The 20547-nt window shown below is 33.6% G+C and overlaps 2 protein-coding genes across 2 annotated transcripts; both read right to left on the bottom strand.

The window, feature by feature from the left end:
* Nucleotides 1–5313: 5313 nt before the first annotated feature.
* LOC143046187 (fatty acyl-CoA hydrolase precursor, medium chain-like) lies at nt 5314–10176 on the bottom strand. Its single transcript, XM_076219227.1, has 3 exons — nt 10088–10176; nt 6154–7664; nt 5314–5672 (listed from the first exon to the last, which is right to left on the bottom strand). Exons 2-3 carry the CDS (start codon nt 7662–7664, stop codon nt 5336–5338), a joined length of 1848 nt encoding a protein of 615 aa, XP_076075342.1. The 5' UTR covers nt 10088–10176; the 3' UTR covers nt 5314–5335.
* Nucleotides 10177–12568: 2392 nt separating this feature from the next.
* On the bottom strand, nt 12569–17377 carry LOC143046189 (carboxylesterase 5A-like). Its single transcript, XM_076219228.1, has 3 exons — nt 17222–17377; nt 14395–15892; nt 12569–13276 (listed from the first exon to the last, which is right to left on the bottom strand). Exons 1-3 carry the CDS (start codon nt 17283–17285, stop codon nt 13039–13041), a joined length of 1800 nt encoding a protein of 599 aa, XP_076075343.1. The 5' UTR covers nt 17286–17377; the 3' UTR covers nt 12569–13038.
* Nucleotides 17378–20547: the final 3170 nt, after the last annotated feature.

Genomic DNA, 20547 nt, shown 5'->3' on the forward strand with positions numbered 1-20547 from the left:
TAAAAACACATTTAGACGACAAAACTGTTGGGACAATACATGATGCAGCTGTAATTTCAGATAAGTATACCCTTTCACATAAAAGAAGTTTCAAGGGTCAAAATGTTAATACTCCAAGTGGAATTTACAAAAATCAAAGCACTGAGCGTACTGATAGTAAGCCTGTTGCACAGAATAAGAGTCAGTCCAGTTATAATATGTCTAGTCCAAAATTTGATACTTTTGAGAAGAATTCACTGATTTGTGCTTATTGTAAGAAAAATGGTCACCTGATGGCTGATTGTTTTAGACTCCAGAAGAAGAATGAACGAGATAATAAGCCGAAGTCCAGTGCTTGTACGACACCTTATATTACCAGTACGTTGGAATGTCCTGCGAGTCAGGCTTTTAAGTCCAGTTTTTGTGATTACATGAAGGAGTATAAACCCTTTATGTCTGATGGGTTTATTTCTATTGTTGATGATACCACTCTTCAGCCTATTAAGATTTTACGGGACACTGGAGCTTCTCGTTCTTTATTGTTAGAAGGTGTGTTGCCTTTGTCCGAGAAGACTTCTGTTGGTGCCTCCGTTTTGTTACAAGGTGTAGAGTTAGGTTGTATAGATGTTCCTCTCCATCGTATTTATCTGAAGTCAGATTTGATAACTGGACCAGTTATTGTAGGTGTTCGTCCTAATCTCCCTGTAGAGGGTGTTACGTTACTGCTAGGAAATGATCTAGCTAGGAACAAAGTTGTTGCTGAACCAATTGTTACCAGTGAACCGGTGGTGGATGTTAAATTACCTGAAGATGATGCTGAATTGTATCCAGCTTGTGCTGTCACTAGGGCGATGGCTAGAAAACAACAAGATGAGGATTTGCAAGAAAACCAGTTTGATTATATGGACCTCTCTGACACTTTCCTAGCCGACATTGAAGGTCCTGGTAGCTCAGAAAAGGCCATAATAAGACCACCTAGTGTTAACAAGAATGTTATTATGCCATGGCCAGACGTAAACAGCCATTCATTAGACCGAAAGAATTTATTCTAAGAACAACATAAAGACCCTGAGGTTCTTCAGCTCAGCCAGAGGGCTCAACCACAGGAGGAAGCAGACAAAGTGGCCGAATGCTATTACCATCAAGACGGCATTTTAATGAGGAAGTGGAGGCCTCCTGATGCTACCCCAGAGGAGGAATGGAGAGTGGTATACCAAGTGATGGTGCCTAAAGTTTATAGACAAGAAATTATTGGTCTTGCCCATGACACCCCTTGGGTGGACACTTAGGTATAAGGAAGACTTGCCTTAAGATCTTGCAGCATTTCTACTGGCCCAGACTTCGAAATGATGTCGCAGAATACTGCAAATCATGCCATATATGCCAGGTTGTTGGTAAGCCTAACCAGAAAATACCACCAGCACCACTTCTGCCTATTCCAGTCTTTGACGAACCCTTCAGCAGAGTTCTAATTGACTGCGTTGGACCTTTACCAAAGACCAAAACTGGAAATGCGTATTTATTGACAATCATGTGTACATCCACACGCTTTCCTGAGGCTATTCCGCTAAGAAATATCAAGACACCTACTATTGTCAAAGCTCTTATCAAATTGTTCACGTTAGTAGGACTTCCTAAGTCTATACAGTCCGACCAGGGATCAAATTTCATGTCAGGTCTATTTCAGCAAGTCGTGTACCAGTTAGGGATTGCTCAGTATAGATCAAGTGCGTACCATCCAGAATCTCAAGGTGCCTTAGAACGTTTTCTTCAAACATTGAAGAATATGATTAGAACCTTTTGTCTTCAATTTGACAGAGACTGGGATAATGGAGTTCACTTTCTACTTTTTGCAGTCCGAGAGGCTGTTCAAGAATCCCTTGGATTTAGTCCCTTTGAGTTGGTATTTGGCCATACTGTAAGGGGACCGTTAAAATTGATTAAGGAAAAGTGGCTTACTGAACATAATGACTTGAATCTTTTAGACTATGTATCTAGATTTAAAGAAAAATTGTACACTGCTTGTCAAATTGCTCAGAAAAACTTAAAAAATGTACAGAACAAGATGAAAATATGGTATGATAAAGATGCCAGGGACAGAGTTTTTGAGCCTGGTGATAAGGTACTTGTATTTTTGCCAGTCCCTGGACATCCTTTACAGGCTAAATAGTGTGGTCCTTATACAATAGAGAGTAAAATCAATGATTTGAATTATATTGTAAAAACTCCAGGTCGGCGTAAACAAAACAGAGTGTGTCATATTAATATGTTAAAACCATATTTTGAGCGTACTAATGAATGTGAGAGTAAACCAGTTGCCACTTTAGGCATGGTTAAATTTGAGAACAATCATGACAAACCAGATGTAATTGAACCACCTTTTAGTTCTAAAACTATGGAAGAGACAGTTAGATTGAAAAATTCAGAAATTTTGTCAAATTTAGACTCAAAACTTGCACATCTGTCTTTTGATCGTAGAGAAGAAATAAAAACTTTGGTAGTTTCTTTTTAAAATCTTTTTCCAGATGTGCCAAACATAACCACTGCTGTTTGTCATGATGTTGATGTAGGAGATGCTTCTCCAATTAAGCAACATCCTTACCGGCTCAATCCACTCAAACTTGAAGCTATGAGAAAAGAAATTAAATATATGCTTGACAATAATATTATTGAGCCGAGTAACAGTGAATGGAGCTCTCCTTGTCTCCTTGTGCCAAAACCAGATAAAACCTTTCGTTTCGTGACTGATTTCAGGAAAGTAAATTCAGTCTCAAAATCTGATTCCTATCCGATTCCAAGGATAGACGATTGTATTGACAACATTGGTCAAGCAAAATTTGTGAGCAAATTTGATTTGTTGAAAGGTTATTGGCAAGTTCCATTGACACAGAGAGCTCGTGAAATATCAGCTTTTGTTACACCAGATGGCTTATTTCAATATACTGTAATGCCGTTTGGCATGAAAAGTGCACCAGCTACATTTCAAAGAATGATCAATAATGTTATAAAAGATTTAAACTGTTGTTATGCTTATATTGATGATCTAATTGTATGTAGTGATAGCTGGGAACAGCATTTAACACATTTGTATGATACTTTTGATAGATTGTCACAATCAAATTTGACTGTTAATCTTGGTAAAAGTGAATTTTGTCAGGCCACTGTTGATTATTTAGGGCATACAGTTGGCCAAGGTCAAGTGAAACCTATTATGGCTAAAGTAGAAGCCATTTCCAAATTTCCTTCTCCTACAAATAGAAAACAACTTATGAGATATTTAGGCATGATTAGATTTTACAGAAAATTTTGTTCAAATTTTGCTACTGTGGTTCAACCATTGACTCATCTTTTACGAAAAGATTCTAAATTTATCTGGAGTGAAAATTGTCAAAACGCTTTTGAAAATAGCAAATCACTTTTAATTAATAGTCCAGTTCTGATTACTCCAGACTTTGAAAAACAATTTAAACTTGCCGTTGATGCAAGCGATGTAGGAATTGGAGCTGTTTTATATCAAGAGACAGATGATAATGTTGAGAAACCTATATCATATTTTTCTAAGAAATTAGATAAACATCAGAAAAATTATTCAACTATTGAAAAAGAGTGTTTTGCAATGTTGTCAGCACTTCAACATTTTGATGTAAATTTGAATCCCACTGTATATCCTATTCTTGTTTGTACTGATCATAATCCTCTCACCTTCATACATAAAATGAGAAACAAGAATCAGAGGTTGACTAGGTGGAGTTTATTGTTACAGGAATTGATGTAATTGTAAAACACATCAAGGGTAAAGATAATGTAATAGCAGATGCTTTATCTAGAGCTTATTATTTTGTCTGTTGCTTGGTCCGTTTCTGTGTGTGTTGCGTTTCGGTGTTGTGTCGTTGTTCTCCTCTTATATTTAATGCGTTTCCCTCGGTTTTAGTTTGTTACCCCGATTTTGTTTTTTGTCCATGGATTTATGAGTTTTGAACAGCGGTATACTACTGTTGCCTTTATTTATTAAAACACTTTGTATATACTATGTATTTTTGTTCATATTATTCATGATAAGTTTTTGTTAAACTAAAACTTCTTTTAAGGGGGAAGGTGTTATGATATTGTAATTATTGTATTTATTTATGTTGGCCTAATTTGTGATGTATGGCCTGATAGTTGTTTACAGAATAATCTTAGAACTGTGCAGTTTAGAAATTACTGGAACAATTACAGAATGTTTGGAACTTTCCAGAATGATCCTTATAAAAGATGCGTTATATAAACTTCTACATTTTACTAGAAACTTCCATTGTAACTTTCTAGGATGTTCCGGTATAGATTGTTCTAGAATTTTCCTTGATAATTATATATATACAGACACTAAAGTTAAACGCTCACTCTTGCACTTGGACTTAGACATCGATAGACATTTGTATTCACCGCATTTGGATTGACACTTTAATTCTACAAACAACATCATACTGGATTGTGACCGTAGTAGTGAACGTAATATTCAGATTGGATTCCGAAAGATATCCGGATACAGACAAAGATAAAAGATTGGACTCATATTTTGACAGTTAAGTTGACAGTAATATTTGTGTAATACTTCTTGTAAACTTTTGTATAATAAATATTGTTAAATTTTATTATTGATTTGTGTCTTTTGTTGGCTACAATTTAAAGGCGATTTCTGGCCGTAACAATGTAGGTTAAAAAAACCGACATGAAAAATATGACACAATTAAATTGAGCAAACTAACGGCCTAATTTATAACAAAATGTTTTACGAAAAACACATATGATAGACATAAATAAACAACAACCACTGAACTACAGGATATAGACATGGCACATAAAGAGTGTGGCAGTGTTAAACATTTTTGTGAGCGCTCAACCCTCCCCTAACTGGGGACAGTGGTGCAACAGTACTATGAAAATTGATTGAAGAATGCTTCACTCATCAGATAGACACAAATAGATATACGTCTTACAAAAACAGAGAGAGGACGTGGACGGGATACATTCCAAAAACAAAAAGACACAAAGTAGAAATCTGAGAGTACTGTCAACAAGTTAGTAAGCAAGTTTTAGCTAGCTATAAAACCAGGTATAATCCACCATTTTCTACATAAAACAATGCTAGTACCAATTCAGGAATGTGACAGTCGTTATCCGTTCGTTTGATATGTATGAGCTTATGATTTTTGCCATTTGATAAAGGAACATTCCGTTGAGAATTTTCCTTAGAGTTTGGTATTTTTGTTATATAACTTTCTACTTCAAAACTTATTTCTGTCATTAAGAATTTGATGATTTTTTTTTTTTTTACCAAAACATGTCAACAAATTGTAAAATTCTTATAAATCAATTATAAAGCTAAACAAGCAAACAACAGGGCAATTACTAAATAGAACATTTGTGGGATACAACTTTGACCATCATTGCCTGGATTTGTGGGAGTTGTTTTCATTGATGGCGTGCTTTGTTGTGTTGAAACTTCTTCTGAACTAGTTGCTGTTGAAATAGTTGCTACGGATGTTGTGGTCTTTGTTGCATTTAGTATATTTGGAATTGTTTGCAGCCAGAAGTCGATTCTGTCTTTGTATAAGTTCTGTTGAGTTGTAACATTGACATCTAAGACAATATAAGATTTCGTTACTAGATCATACTGCTTCCATACAGGTAATCCATCGCCATTTGTATCCCTATAGAAACAAAATAAATAAATTAAAATATACAAACATCCAATGATTTTAATAAAAATCACAAATCACGCCTTAATGAAGCTAGTTTGAAAATAATTATGCATACCCATATACATTGTATCACCACCAGAAAAAATGTATACAAACTGTAGACATGATTCTTTAGAATTTATTGACACATTGTGTAGGACGAGCGTTATTTGATGCAACCCCAATGTTCTTCCCTTCTCCATTTTCATCTGAGTCCAATTGTTCCATCCTTTATCATAGTAGACCTTTCTTTTGGAATTTTCTGTTTGCATTCATTTTCAACAGTATCATATATGATTACTAAAACTCGAGAAACATGACTATTTTAGAAATTTAAGTCAAACTTTCTGTTTCCCCCTTACTGCTACTGGTTATATATAATGTATAAAAAAATGCTTTACAAAATGAATATATAAAAACCTCTGGAAGAAGAAGTAGACACTATACATACCCTGTTTTAGCGAAGTTAGACCAATATTTTATCATAGTCACACTGTAATTCTTGTCATCTTCAGTAGCATTAGACAACGATTTAAATGGAAATAAGAACGGTATCTCTGATGCGTGACCTGGTCCTACAAACCATGGAGCATATTGTTTAGTAGACAATGACCAGATCGAAGAACGTCTGCTAATGTATTGGAAATGTTTGTGAGTGCTTTTAGCTGCGTGGATCTGAAGACTTTGCACTGCTGGACTATACATAAAAATGTCTCCATAATAGTTCACAGCATTCATACTTTGCTGTGATAGTCCATTGACTTTATACTGATCACATATAGGTTTAATAATGTCAGTGTTATTCTGAAAATAATCAGCTGCCATTGTAGGTATTATATTTGTACACAAAAGTTCCGATGGGATGCCCTCTTGCAAATTGGTATAATTTCTTGTATGCATGGTACTTACTAGTAATGAACCTTCTGATTCACAGTTTCCTATAATTACATCTAATGATTTGTAAAACTCAAATGCGGGACCTTTTCCACTCATTGTATTTTGTGGTGTGTCAATCAGAAAGTTATTATCAACAACGGGAGCAAACGCTATGTAAATATGTATATCAGGTGTCAAATAAAATTGTTTAGTAAGTGTAAGTAATGAATTTCTGATTTCATCGGCTGATTTATTTCGCAGGCAAGACATAGTATCATCTGTCAATTCATCAGAACAGTCCAAATCATTGGCAAGTGCTTTTGCAGATTGTCGAGGAATTGGTGATGTAGCCAATAACGTATTGCTAACACCACTTTGTGCAATAACTCTTTGAAAGAGTCCTCTATTATTTGGACTAATGGCCTGTAAGGCCACACTGAATCCTCCGGCTGATTCCCCAAAGATAGTAACAGACCTCGGATCTCCTCCGTATTGATCAATATTATCATGAACCCATTTAATAGCAAGCTTTTGATCCCACAGACCATAGTTTCCAGGTGCGACACTGTCAGATGTGCTAAAAAATCCTAATATATGTAAACGGTAATTAACTGTTACTACGACAACATCACCAAGCGCAGAGAGATAAGATGCATCAAAAAGCATCGCTTGTCCGTTCGAATAACCTCCACCGTGAATCCAGACCATAACGGACTTTTTATTTGAAGACGAAGCGTTAACGGGTGCGTATATATTTAACTGTAAACAATCTTCGGATTGATTTAAATTTGGGAGAAATTTAGCGTCTGACGGTGATGATAACTGAATACATGATGGTCCAAATCGTGTAGCATCCAGAGTTCCTGTCCATCCATAGTGAGCAACAGGCTCCATAAATCTAAGCTGACCAACTGGAGGTTTAGCATAAGGTATATTTTTGTATATTCTCAGTTGATAACTAGAATTTCCATCATTAACAGAAGACGAAACACCCTTTAGTTTACCTAGTCTGGTATTAACAGTTATCGTACTTTGACCCAGGACTGTCACTACTGCTAACGATAACATCAACAACACATGCATCATCTGAAAACAAAGACAGGAGTTCTTTTAATTATTACAGGACAAAAAAGGGAGGTAAATCGTTGAAAAAGTATAACTTTAGGGTTGTTACAAGCACCAAAGATAAATATCTTCGTGTATAACCTTCATATTTCTGAATGTAACAATATGCTGCCAAGTCACGCGGTAACCATCTATACACTTTTTTGCTATATGTATGATTAGAATTAATAATTACGGTAGAAAATTATCAGTCTATAAGCTACAATAAATAAACATTTTACTTTAATTTGATATATACAACTCCGACATTTCTTTATTCAAAACCATGTTTGGCCTTTATAGTAAATGATGACCAACGTAAAGCTACTACTGTGTGGGTACGCTGATGACTACAGGTACAACCAATCGATTGGCTAGTGCTTTGGTACTGACATTATTTAAGTGGCACTTTTTCATAAAAAAAATATGATTTTGTGTATTTATTTATCATATACGTAAAGCTGTTGCTTTATTTATGCCTGTGTTATTCAATGTTAAAAAAATATTTGTAAAATTATGCTTCCAAGAACATGTTGGATTTACAAATATGAAGAGGTGGTATGATTAACAATGAGACAATTCTACTGAAGAGATTAAGAGACATAAATTAACGACTATGTCACGGCCTTCAACAATGTGCAAAGACAATGCCGCATAGTCGGCTATACAAAAGCCCGAAATGACAGATGTAAAACGATCAAAACGAGAAATCTAACGGCCTAATTTTTGTTCAAAATAATAAACGAAAATCATTATGTTACACAGCATAAAACACCTGAATTACATGCTTCTGATTTGGGAGTGCCATATTCATTCCCATGTCAAGTGCGCTTAAAATGGAGTATACGTCACTGAAACAACAAACCAAGTGAACGACAAAATTAAAGACATATAAAGAGAAACATGCCATCTTAACAGGAAAGTTGTCGTTAGTCGCTCTCTATCATATTTGAATTTTGTTTATAATTGTTTGTTCTTGAATCAGGTCGTTTGTTTTCTTGTTTGAATTGTTTTACATGTTATCATATCGGTGTTTTTTTTAGCATAGTATACGGTTACTATTGCATGTCGTACGATGACCTAAGTTTCTTAATCCTCGGCTTTTGTCTTGGTTGATAATTGTGTCGATGGCAATAATACTATATCTTTTTTTGTAATTTTATACATGAGCAATCATAGATCAGCCATCAACATCACATTTTCCAGATGACAAAAAAACGCTAATATCTAATAATGCCACACAAAAGAGGGGCGAAAGATACAAGAGGAACGGTTAACGTCATAGATCGAAAATAAACTGACAATGCCATGGCTAAAAAAGAAAAAGACAAACAGACAAATAAACGTACACAAGACGCAACATAGAAAACTAAAGACTAAGGTAGAAATACACAGTTAGAAGTTTAGTTTTGCATTATGGCAATGGTGAATTTTTTAAATATGAAAGTTTTTGTACAATACAATTGATATTTAGATAATTGAAGAATACTATAGCCTTCCTAGTGGGTTAATATGAAAATTCAGATTGTTTTTAGCATGTTTTATAGGCCATTTCTGTTTGACAGTTCGTATTTTCCTATCCGTACTGCCCATAGGTCCATAAATTATTGTAGTGTTTATCAACAAAGAATTTGCACTCGATCTTTTCAATTCAATTTTATGATAAAACGAGCAGAAATGCATATGATTTTTTTTTTGGACCACTTGATAGATATAAACCTATGGTTTCAGGAAAAGTATAGCTGTAATTGATTAAATTTTTTCTTTGGACAAAATTTTGGAGACTTTTGTGACATGTTCACCCCCTTTTTTGCAATATTTTATATCAAAGAAATGCAGAATGTTGCCATGGTTACACCCAAAAGGGATTATATTTCACCATTATGACAATTAGAAATCAAATCTATGGAAGATTTTCTTTCTATAAATATATACACGCATAACACAAATATTAAGCCTTATTTGTTAGAAAGGAGAGGAAAGAGGGTGTTTAAAAATTATGAGTGTCAATTTTAAGGGTTTTTCCTAACTGTGTATTGCTACCTAAGCAACATGAACCCCACAAGAAACTGGGGGGGGGGGGGGGGGGGGGTCATCTCCGGATGGGAAAGAAAATCCTGTTCCACATGTAGCACCCGTCAATTTGCTTGTGATACAACTGTTATTTGTAACAGGCATGGAAAAAAATGATTCGAGGTAACCGTTAAATTAGTTTGTTTGAGATACCAGACCTCCTCCTTATCTGAATTAGTGTATACACAAATGTACATAAGAAATATCTTTTTTACAGGAAAAGCACTTAACATAAATATAATGCTATAACATATCTAAAACATAAAATGAATATATTTTTAATTAAATTTTATATTGAAAGGGTTTATATTAAAAAAATAAAATAAACTTACTTATTTTAACGATGTTACTCAAATATATGGGTGTATCAGTATGTATACAGTGAACAATTTAAGTAGTTGTGATGTTGATAATATTTATCAGTTAGAAGATAGTGAAAACACACAAGGTTTACTAAATAGGACATTGCGTAAAACAACTATCAAGGAAGAAATGATATCAAAACAACGCTCTACTAATCACATTTGTTTTCTTCAAAATTTAACACTTAAAAAAGGATATTGGGGAGTCCTGCATCCAGATTTTTTTGGTCATCTGCTTGATCAGAATACTTTTTTTCATACAATTGGGGATCAGAATATTTCTTTTAGGAAAAAACTTAAACCCCCGTTGAAGTTAAATGGTCGTTTACATACCGTTTTACTGCACAAATCGCGCATTTCTACATATATTGTCTCTTCATTGAGGCTAAAGATCAAAATATTCGAAAATTCAAGGGCTGACATAACCTCATGGGACCATGATATTGCACTTGAAATAAAGTTCAACTTCTTTTAATCTTACTTTTACTGTGCGTATTGTGGTGTTTATTAATGCACTTTAGATAGATGTATAAAAGGGATGGGGGACGAGATCTTATAAAACATGTTTAACTCCGCCGTATCTTTGCGCCTGGTAAGGAACATCCAGCGTTTGTTAGTCCTGTGCTGTTTTTTGTAAATTTTGTTTCATTTGTATGTTTCCGGAGATAATTTTGACGTATCTTTCGCTAAAATAAATATTTCGGTGCTAGCTGAAGATCGCCTCTTGATGCACGAAGTTTTTGCTGCGTTGAAGACCCATTGATTTCCTAGGGTTGTTTTCTGCTCTTTGGTGGGGTTACTGTCATTTTGACAAATTCCCGGTTTTCATTCTCTATTCCAATTCTTTTAGATACACATTTTGATTTATTACCAATGAATTACCCTAGGTATAAGGCATTGTTTCCCAAACACTGCTTTTAACAATGCCCACAAAAGTTTCCTCCACAACGTTTAACTCGCAAACATTTTTAAACACGCCACATTCTATTTGTGTTTATCCCAATTCAGGAGACTAATTCAGTGGTTGTCTGTTGTTGCTGTATATTATATTGATGATCTTCGTCTATTGTTTTATACATATATCAGGCTGATGGTTTTCTCGTTTGAATTGTTTTACATTATAATGATGAGCCTATTATGGGTTACTATACGGTATGGACTTTGCTCATTGTTGAAGGCCTTACGGTGACCAATTACTATAATAGTTGTTGACTTCTACGTCTTATGGTCTCTAGTTGAATTATGTTTCATTGGCAATCATATTACTTATTTTAATTTGTATATCTAAAGATTTTCTTGTAAATGCTTAATCGTTTAAGATCATTGTTGTAAACTTTCTGGTAAATTATTAAACCAGGGATTTCATTACCACAAATTACTGAAAAACTAAGTTCTTCTATATATATAAAGATTTGGTTTGGAATTTAGATTGTACCGGTAGAAAACTTATTTCAAACGGGATAGAACATCTTCATTTTTACGGTAATGTTTGTTTACCGTGACCGAAAATTTAGAAACGATCCTGGTAAACGTATCGATCCTTTAAATACACTTATAAATCAACACTGTAATTAGATCATTGAATATTGTTTTTGTAGGTATTAATGTTGTCTTTGTTATCAGTAAATTTAAAGCACACATTCATGGATCTACAATGGATGATTTCTTTTTTTTATTATTTGTTAGTGGATTTGAACTAGCTGTCAGTAACTGCAAGTAATTTCTTATCATAACGTAGTGTGTTTTGCTGTTGGGATATATAAGTACACGTCCACGACCACTGTGTGGTTTTGTCGGATGTATTTCTCTTTGTATCCCTCGGATGAGTTAAGCCTTTTTTGACTGATTTTTATAGTTCATTCTTCTGTTGTACTGTAATATTCTTATGTTGTACTGTAATATCACTGTCCCAAGTTAGGGGAGGGTTGGGATCCCACTAACATGTTTAACCCCGCCACATCCTGTATGTATGTGTCTGTCCCAAGTCAGGAGCCTGTAGATCAGTAGCTGTCGTTTGTTGATTTGTTATATATTTGTTTTTCGTTCATTTTTTATACATAAATTAAGCCGTTAGTTTTCACGTTTAGTTTGTTTCACATTTGTCATTTCGGGTCTTTTTATAGCTGACTATGCGGTATGGGCTTTGTTCATTGTTGAAGTCCGCACAGTGACCTTTAGTTGTTAATTTCTGTGTCATTTGGTCTCTTGTGGAGAGTTGTCTCATTGGCAATCATATTCTATCTTCTTTTTTATATTTCATCAATTTTAGAAAACTACAACAAACTAAGACCAAAAAAAAAAAAAAAACATCAAAAAAAAAAAAAACGTATTAGTTAGTCCATGGAATTTATTGGTTATGTTCATACATATTATTTTTTTTCTGAATTCAATGAGATCATTTAAGTTCTGTCATTTGATTATTTGATAGGAGGCTAAAGTTGCTGTTCTTACTTTTTTTCTTTCGACAATAATAGATTGTGTTTAATTTTGTTGTATTTTATTGGCCATTTTACCGACTACTTTATAGGATAGTTCAAATTGGGCTTTGACATTTCTCTGTATCAAAGGATGTAGACCAAGGATTTATTTCAATATCGACAAATTCGTTTTCCGTCATCTAAGGTCAACGGAACAGAGATCCGAAATTAATTGTTTATTGCTAATTTTGTTCTCGTTCTGAAACATGTTTATTAAATCCATATCGTCGATATGACTTGATTTTTTATTCCTGTTTACCATGAAGCAGAATATACGTTACGTTTTAAGTGTGTAAAAGTCAGTATTAAACCAAGGAAGATTTGTGCAAAATTGGTTGTTGTTTTTTTGATAATATGTTTAATGTCCACTTATGAAAGCACACTATGAAATGAATAATCAAAACATGACCTTATAGTACAAAAAATTATTCATTATGATTTAAATCAACGTAAATATATAAAAACCAAAACAATCATAACAAAGCTGATTTGACAACATGGTTGGCCTCCATTATTGTCTAGTTTCTGCATTCTCAAAAGAGGCTTAATATCATTAAGCCAGAAGTCAACACGTGATTTGAACAAGTTACTCTTGATTTTCACATTCACATCAAGTTCAGCATATTGTTTATCATGGACATCATACTGTGGCCAGTGTGGTAATCCTGGTCCATTTACGTCCCTTAAATTATAAGAATATTATATAAAAAGTTAATTATAATCTATAAGCTTGAAATGATGACAATAGGACAACTAATACGATATGGCATGTTTCCTGGTGTTTCCGTCCATATAGTATCCGTTTCACAGATGACCGCGGACATATTCCTAATTTTAGTAACTTCAATCCCATCCCCCTTTGCAGAATGTGACCTACCGAGGTAGACTCATTACTGGTTTTTTTCTTACATGAACAACATAACGGGTGCCACATGTGGTGCAGGTTCTGCTCACCTTTCCCGAGCACCTGAGATCACCCTACGTTTTTGGTAGCCTTCAGGATTGTGTTGCTCAGTCTTTAGTTTTCGATGTTGTGTGTTGTGTGCTATTGTCTGTAAGTTGTTTTTTTGCTTATTTAGCCATGGCATTGTAAATTTAGATTCGACTTGTGAGTTTGAATGTCCCTCATGTATATTTCGCTTTTCTTGCATTGTAGATTTAGGAGTTCTCAATCCAATCAAGAGGGATTTTGACACATGAAGTGTTAACTGGGTGACATTTTATTCGATACACGCTTGAACTTGAATTTGACTTAATTTTTACTCTATTGAAAAGTGTATATATATCATTATGTTTGACAATACTGTGTTCTCAACTACATTTTGTACACAACATATTTTTCTATTTTGTTGGTGTCTAATTTATATTTCGGTGTACATTTGTTTACAGTTTTGAACAGCGGTATACTACTGTTGCCTTTATTTACATTGTGTAAGTCAGTTGTGTTATTTATTTATGATTTGGACTTTAAAATTGAGAATGGAAACGGGGAATGTGCCAAAGATACGTCAAGCCAATCAGAGAGCAGAAAGCATGAATGTTTACTCAATTTAAGCTCCGGTGTCCCAATCAATGTAACTTAATTTTGTCAAAGGACCTATACATTACTTTCATGAATCAGGGTGGTTTAGCTAGCAATTAAACCAGGTTAACCCCACCCTTTGGTTCTCCAAAAAAATGCCCGTACCAAGTCAGGAATATAACAAATGCTTTCCAGTTGTTCCGTGGTTTGATAAAGTAACTTCCTCGATTGTGAGTTTACGGTCTTTTGCAAAGTAAGAAATACTTAATTTAACTTACCCTGTCTTAGCAAAGTTAGACCAGTATTTCATCAGTGTCATGCTGAAGGATTTATCGTCTTTACTGGGATTAGATATAAGATCAGGGAACAAGTAAAATAACTCGTCGCCATGTGCAGTGCCGTTGAACCACGGAGTACCAAGGGAATTATCAACCGACTGTCGTGTATTCAAGTAGAAGAAATGATGGGAGTCTCGGTTTGATGAGTGAATGTTAAGGTTCGACACGGATGGACTATAAAAAAAAACGTCACCGTAGAAGTTTACACTATTTCTGCTCTGTTGGAGTAAAGAACCATTACTTCTGTATTCGTTACATATAAGAGGTGTCATGCTTGATATGTTGTTATAGTAATCTATGGACAAAGTAGGTATAATGTGATCACACAAATAGTTAAACGGAACTCCAGTGGTCACGTTAATATCTTTCCTGCCTTCTAAAATAAGAATCAGCGAGGACCCTTCAGAATCACTATTTCCCATTAAAATATCTAGAGATCTATAAAAATCAAGAACTGGTCCTGGATTTTCTAAAATATTCTGTGGCTTGTCTACAAGAAAGTTATTATCAACCACTGGAGCAAACGGAATTCCAATATGAACCTTTTCCAATTGATGTGTTTTGTTTGATATCATCTCACAAGCTTCATGAATATCTTTTGCCGACTTAGTTCGTAAACATTTCATTGTGTCGATGGTCAAATTTGATGAACAATTCACGAGTCTTGCTAGTTCTTTAGCATATGCACGCGGAAATGGCTTTGTTGAAAAAATACTGTTACCAACACCGCTTTGTAATATTACGCGTTGGAAGAGTCCTTTATTTTTGACGTTGAAAGCCTGAAGACCCGCGCTAAGTCCGCCTGCAGATTGGCCAAATAAAGTGATTGATTTGGTATCCCCACCAAAACTTTCAATATTATTGTTAACCCATTCGATTGCCATCTTTTGATCCCAAAGTCCATAATTTCCAGGTGCAATATCATCGTTTGTGCTGAAAAATCCAAATGCTTCTAGTCTATAGTTGATAGTAACAACAATGACGTCACCGACAGCCGATATATATGAAGCATTATAAAGCATTCCCTGACCGGTCTGATATCCTCCACCATGTATCCAGATCATAACACTCTTCTTGTTTGCTGTGGACGAATTTGTTGGACAGTAAATGTTCAGAAGTAAACAGTCTTCTGATTGATTCAAATTTGGCAGCCATTTGTCAACAAAAGCATTATTTGTCTGAATACAGGAGGGTCCAAATTGCGTTGCATCAAATGTACCTTTCCATTGACCATATGGAACAGGCCTTCGGAATCTGTATTGACCAGTAGGAGGTTTTGCATAAGGTATATTCTTGAATATTTTATAATGATAAGAAGTATTGTTGATTGTCAAAACTGACTGAACTCCTTTGATGTCCCCTAGTTTTGTCGACAGTTTGAAGTTTGTGTCCGAATATACAGTGGTGCAATTTAAAAACAGCAACGAAAGTAAAGTGACTGAAAAGGAATGATTTCTCTTTAACACTTAAGCAGAACTCAATACAGTCTTACAGTAAATAATATGTACCAAGATACGAACTATAACTTATATAAAGACAATAATATTAAACATTACCCGAATTTGTCATTTTCTATATCAAGAAAAAAAATTGTAATGTCAATTTATCAAATGTAATGTTGATTTACTTATAAAGTTCACCCATTTTCTTTTTGCATGACCTAATTTCTTTGTGAAGCTTTTTTATGTTCACAAATGTTGATGATGTAGTTGTCTTAAATATAGGTTCGCATTGCTAACTTTTTCAAAAGAGAATAAGATCAAATAAGTACTTCTATGTAAACAAAATATAGTAATATCATATAATCTTGGCTGACGCCACTCAGATATGAGAAGACTTTATCTTATAATTATGCTACCTTCACTCGTAATTCGAATTTGATTCGCATTAAATAATTCGAATTAGTTTAATTCGCATTCGAAACGTTTTACGTCCAACCGTAAATTCTAGTTCGAATTGCCATGCGCGTCAAATTTGCTTTACTGTCCGAACGACGTTTTCTTTAAATTCGTAGTAACAAAAACGCATTATTAATTCGAATTAGCCAATTCGAATCAATTCGAATTAAAAAAGGGAGAGTGTGTGAACGCGATTAGCGATTTAGATTCGCATTCGATTTGAATTCAATTCGAATTAAATGTACGTGTGAACGAGGAATTATATTCAAATAGTCTGATTAACTGACGACATATCGGAATAATATATAATGTATAAACTACATAAATGTATCCAATCTTCAAAATAACATTGTAACTTAGATCTGAGCGATACAGTGGTATTTGTTGGTTAATCAAAGCCTTTATTTATGATTGAGATGGATGTTGTTTATTTAAAGAAAAGTTATCTACAGAAACATCTACATTTAGACAAAGATAATAATAGAAATTGAAAACGGACCTCCAATTCACTATAGGCATTTTCAAAATATTTTAAAAATCGTTCAAATTTCAATAAGAAAGCAATAAGATAAAATATATCTTTACTAAAAACAACTCGATTTTAAAGGTCAGCGTTTACAAATTGTTTTGAATTGTACAATTGATGTTAAGAAAAAAAGTTAAATCTGTATTGCCTTCGACGTTGCTTTACTATTAATTATATCGTCCATTTTATAAGAAGCGTTACTTTGCTGTTGTTATCGCGTCATCAGTTTTACCACTGAAGGAATTTGAAGTTTACTGTTGATTATATACGCCGCACACAGATTTGAAAAGACACATACTTTTTTTTATATCAAACAACCAAATCTTGCATATATAGTACCTACCGAAATGCTGCATGATTGAATTCAATCCATAAAAGTCACTTACACTTATTTGTCTTTTGAGCATGTAACTGCTATCATATATTTACATTTTATCAGGACACTTCCGTAGTTAAGATAACGAGGAAAAAATAAACATCTACCTTTACCTAGTAGTATAAAGTTGATCATAGAAAGTGTTCTAATTCATATTCCAGCAGATATTTGAATTTTGAGTTCTGTTGTTTTATTGTCTGAAGTATGGATATCCTTTTCTTTATATGTTCTTCAATATATTGTGTATTGAGAATCCGCAGCTTAAAAGATGCACTTTACTTGAAAAATGTATGCATTAGCACCGAAATTATCAAACATAGATGCCAACTCATCAAATAAAATAATTTAACCACATATTGTTTCAAGCTGGCAGTTTGCAATTTTAGCTTTTTTCTCTCTCGGAATGTAAGAACTTAATCATATAACATTTATAAATAATACCACGCTTGGGACAGCCGGATCTAATTTGTGATGTCATCAAATATGTTATGCAAAAGTTTATAGTTCCCTTTATGTTTTATGGAGACAGTTATCTGTACTCTTTTTGAGGCCTTTTTATAATTGTGCATTTATACTATGCCCTTTTTTATGTCAATGTATTTTGATGTAGCCTCTGTATTTATATATTATATCTCTATTCTTCTGTATAATAAGATAAATAACAAAAATACCTAACTCCAAGGAAAACTCAAATCCTAAAGTCCCTAAACAAATGGCACAATCAAAAGCACAAACACTTCAAACGAATGGATACCAAATGTCATATTCCTTACTCGGCTAACAATATGTATAAAAGTAATGACTATTAATTACATTTACTGGACTTTCATACTGATATACTTCATTGTATTATTTTACCAAAAGAGGTATAAGAACAATAACAGGTTCATCTTTACATTATCGTGTAACCCAAAATAAAAAAAAAATAAAAATAATAATCCCCCCCCCCCCCCAAAAAAAAAAATAATAATAGAAATAAAATGTTTTACTTTTACCTATTTTTAAATGAACAATTAGCAAAAGGTTTACATGATATTATAAATGAACAAATACATAGATAATGGGAGAAGACTTAATAAGCTTGATTAACTTGTGTCTCATCCCTTTTGCACATTTAAGCAAATAAAATATGTTTAAACTTATACAAATATATAATTTAGGATATAATTGTACACCAAATAAAGGCCAGGGGCCTGGTTTTTGAAAGTATCTTATGACTAGTACATGTCTTATGATGGTCTTAGGACATGTCATAGTCGTAAGATATGTTTTCGAAAGTGTCCCAAGTTACGATATATCATAACTTCTTCAGTAAACTTAAGCCCCCTCGCAACATGACTTATGATTGTCTTATGATAATCAACTAAAATTCTAATTACTTTTCATGCAAAATTTCATGTTCATTACAATAAAAAAAAAGAGTTGTAATGCTCAGTCGGCTAAATAGTAAAGATTTATTCTTTTCCACTTCGCAATTAAAACTTAAATCTCCTGCGACGTAAAATGGACTTCTTTTCATAGTCATGATTTTGAAAAGTAATCATAGAGTTTCATATTATTTATTTCCTTACATAGTACTAACTGCTGTACCCATATTTTGACTATTTTATTTATTATGTCTGTTTAGTTCACTCATCATTGTAAATATAACGGAATGTGATGAGACTGTCATCAAAGTGAGAGGGTTAGCGCTATAAAACCAGGTTTAATCACCATTTTCTACATTTGAAAATGCCTGTACCAAGTCAGGAATATGACAGTTCTTGTCCATTCGTTTTTGATGTGTTTTGTTATTTGATTTTGCCATGTGATTATGGACTTTTCGATTAGATTTCCCTCTAAGTTCAGTATTTTTGTGATTTTACATCTATTGCACGGGCATTTCGTTAAGCGGGTACTCTATGTACCAAATCTTTAAAGTGTTCACTACAAATAACACTTCGTGTATGATAATACACAGGCAAAGTTCGAGATTTTATTATATATATCAATTAAGAAATAATTCATGGGGGCTTAAATATATCGTGATTTTACCAAGGGGGCTTCAATATATCGTGATTTTACCACGGGTTGGCCCTTTATGACAAAAAATTTACCCTGAACGATAGCGAGGGGTAAAATATCGGCATAAAGGGACAATCCGTGGTAAAATCACGATATATTCAAGCCCCATGAATTATTTCGATTCTAATAGGACAAATACGGCAATTGTTTTGGATCGAAGCGCTCTAGGTGAAAACATTTTTTGCCTTTCCCGTAAATAAACGCACTTTTAAATTGACGTAAAATAATGGAGCAAACTGAATAATTGATGATGCTTAAACTATTTACAATAACATATTTAGATAAGATTGGTTGAATCTAAATGATTATTGTTCTTATATGTCTCATATGTATACAAAAATGTATATAATATAACATGTTTTAGCATCATTTGTTTACGTTTCCTTGTGATGATTTTCGGTTTTACAAGTGTGTATTTTCCCGTAAAATGCTTATATGCTGACGTCATTGTTCTATCATTCATAAAAACACATGACGTCGGAGTGCAATCGGAAGAGCCCTAACAATATATATATATATATTTTACCACGGGTGTGTACTCAAAGCGTTTGAAGGACGTCATGTTAGAACTCAGATTTTAATTCCATTTCATATATAATTTCATGCTCATTATAAACGGAAAAATAATTTGGTTACTAATAAGAATGGTAATATTTCAGTCTGATGTTTATCTTTACTATATATATATATATATATATTTTATCATTTTCAAATCATTATGCCGAGTTCACACGTAATTCGAATTCGATTCGCATTAACTAATTCGAATTCGAAACGTTTAACGTCCTAACGTCAATTTTAATTCGAATTACAATGCGCGTCAAATTCGCTTTAAATACTGTCCAAACGACGTTAACTTTTTTAAAATTCGTATTCACAAAAGCGTATTTCTAATGTGAATTAGATAATTCGGAATTAGCCAATTCGAATTAATTCGAATTAAAAAAGAAGAGTGTGTGAACGCGATTTGCGAATTCGATTCGCATTCGATTCGTATTCAATTCGAATTAAGTGTCCGTGTGAACGAGGCAAGAATAAAAGAAAACATGTTCACTTGTGATAGTCATACATGTAAGAGCATCACAGTTATGACTATCTTAAGACAGCTTTGATTTACATTATATGACATATCATATGATAGTCATAAGATGGTCATAAGATTTGTCCTAAGATATATCTTATGACATATCTTACGATACTTTCGAAAACCAGGTTTTTAAAAGTATCTT

Source organism: Mytilus galloprovincialis, chromosome 9 (assembly GCF_965363235.1).
Source record: "Mytilus galloprovincialis chromosome 9, xbMytGall1.hap1.1, whole genome shotgun sequence".
Classification (NCBI taxonomy): domain Eukaryota; kingdom Metazoa; phylum Mollusca; class Bivalvia; order Mytilida; family Mytilidae; genus Mytilus; species Mytilus galloprovincialis.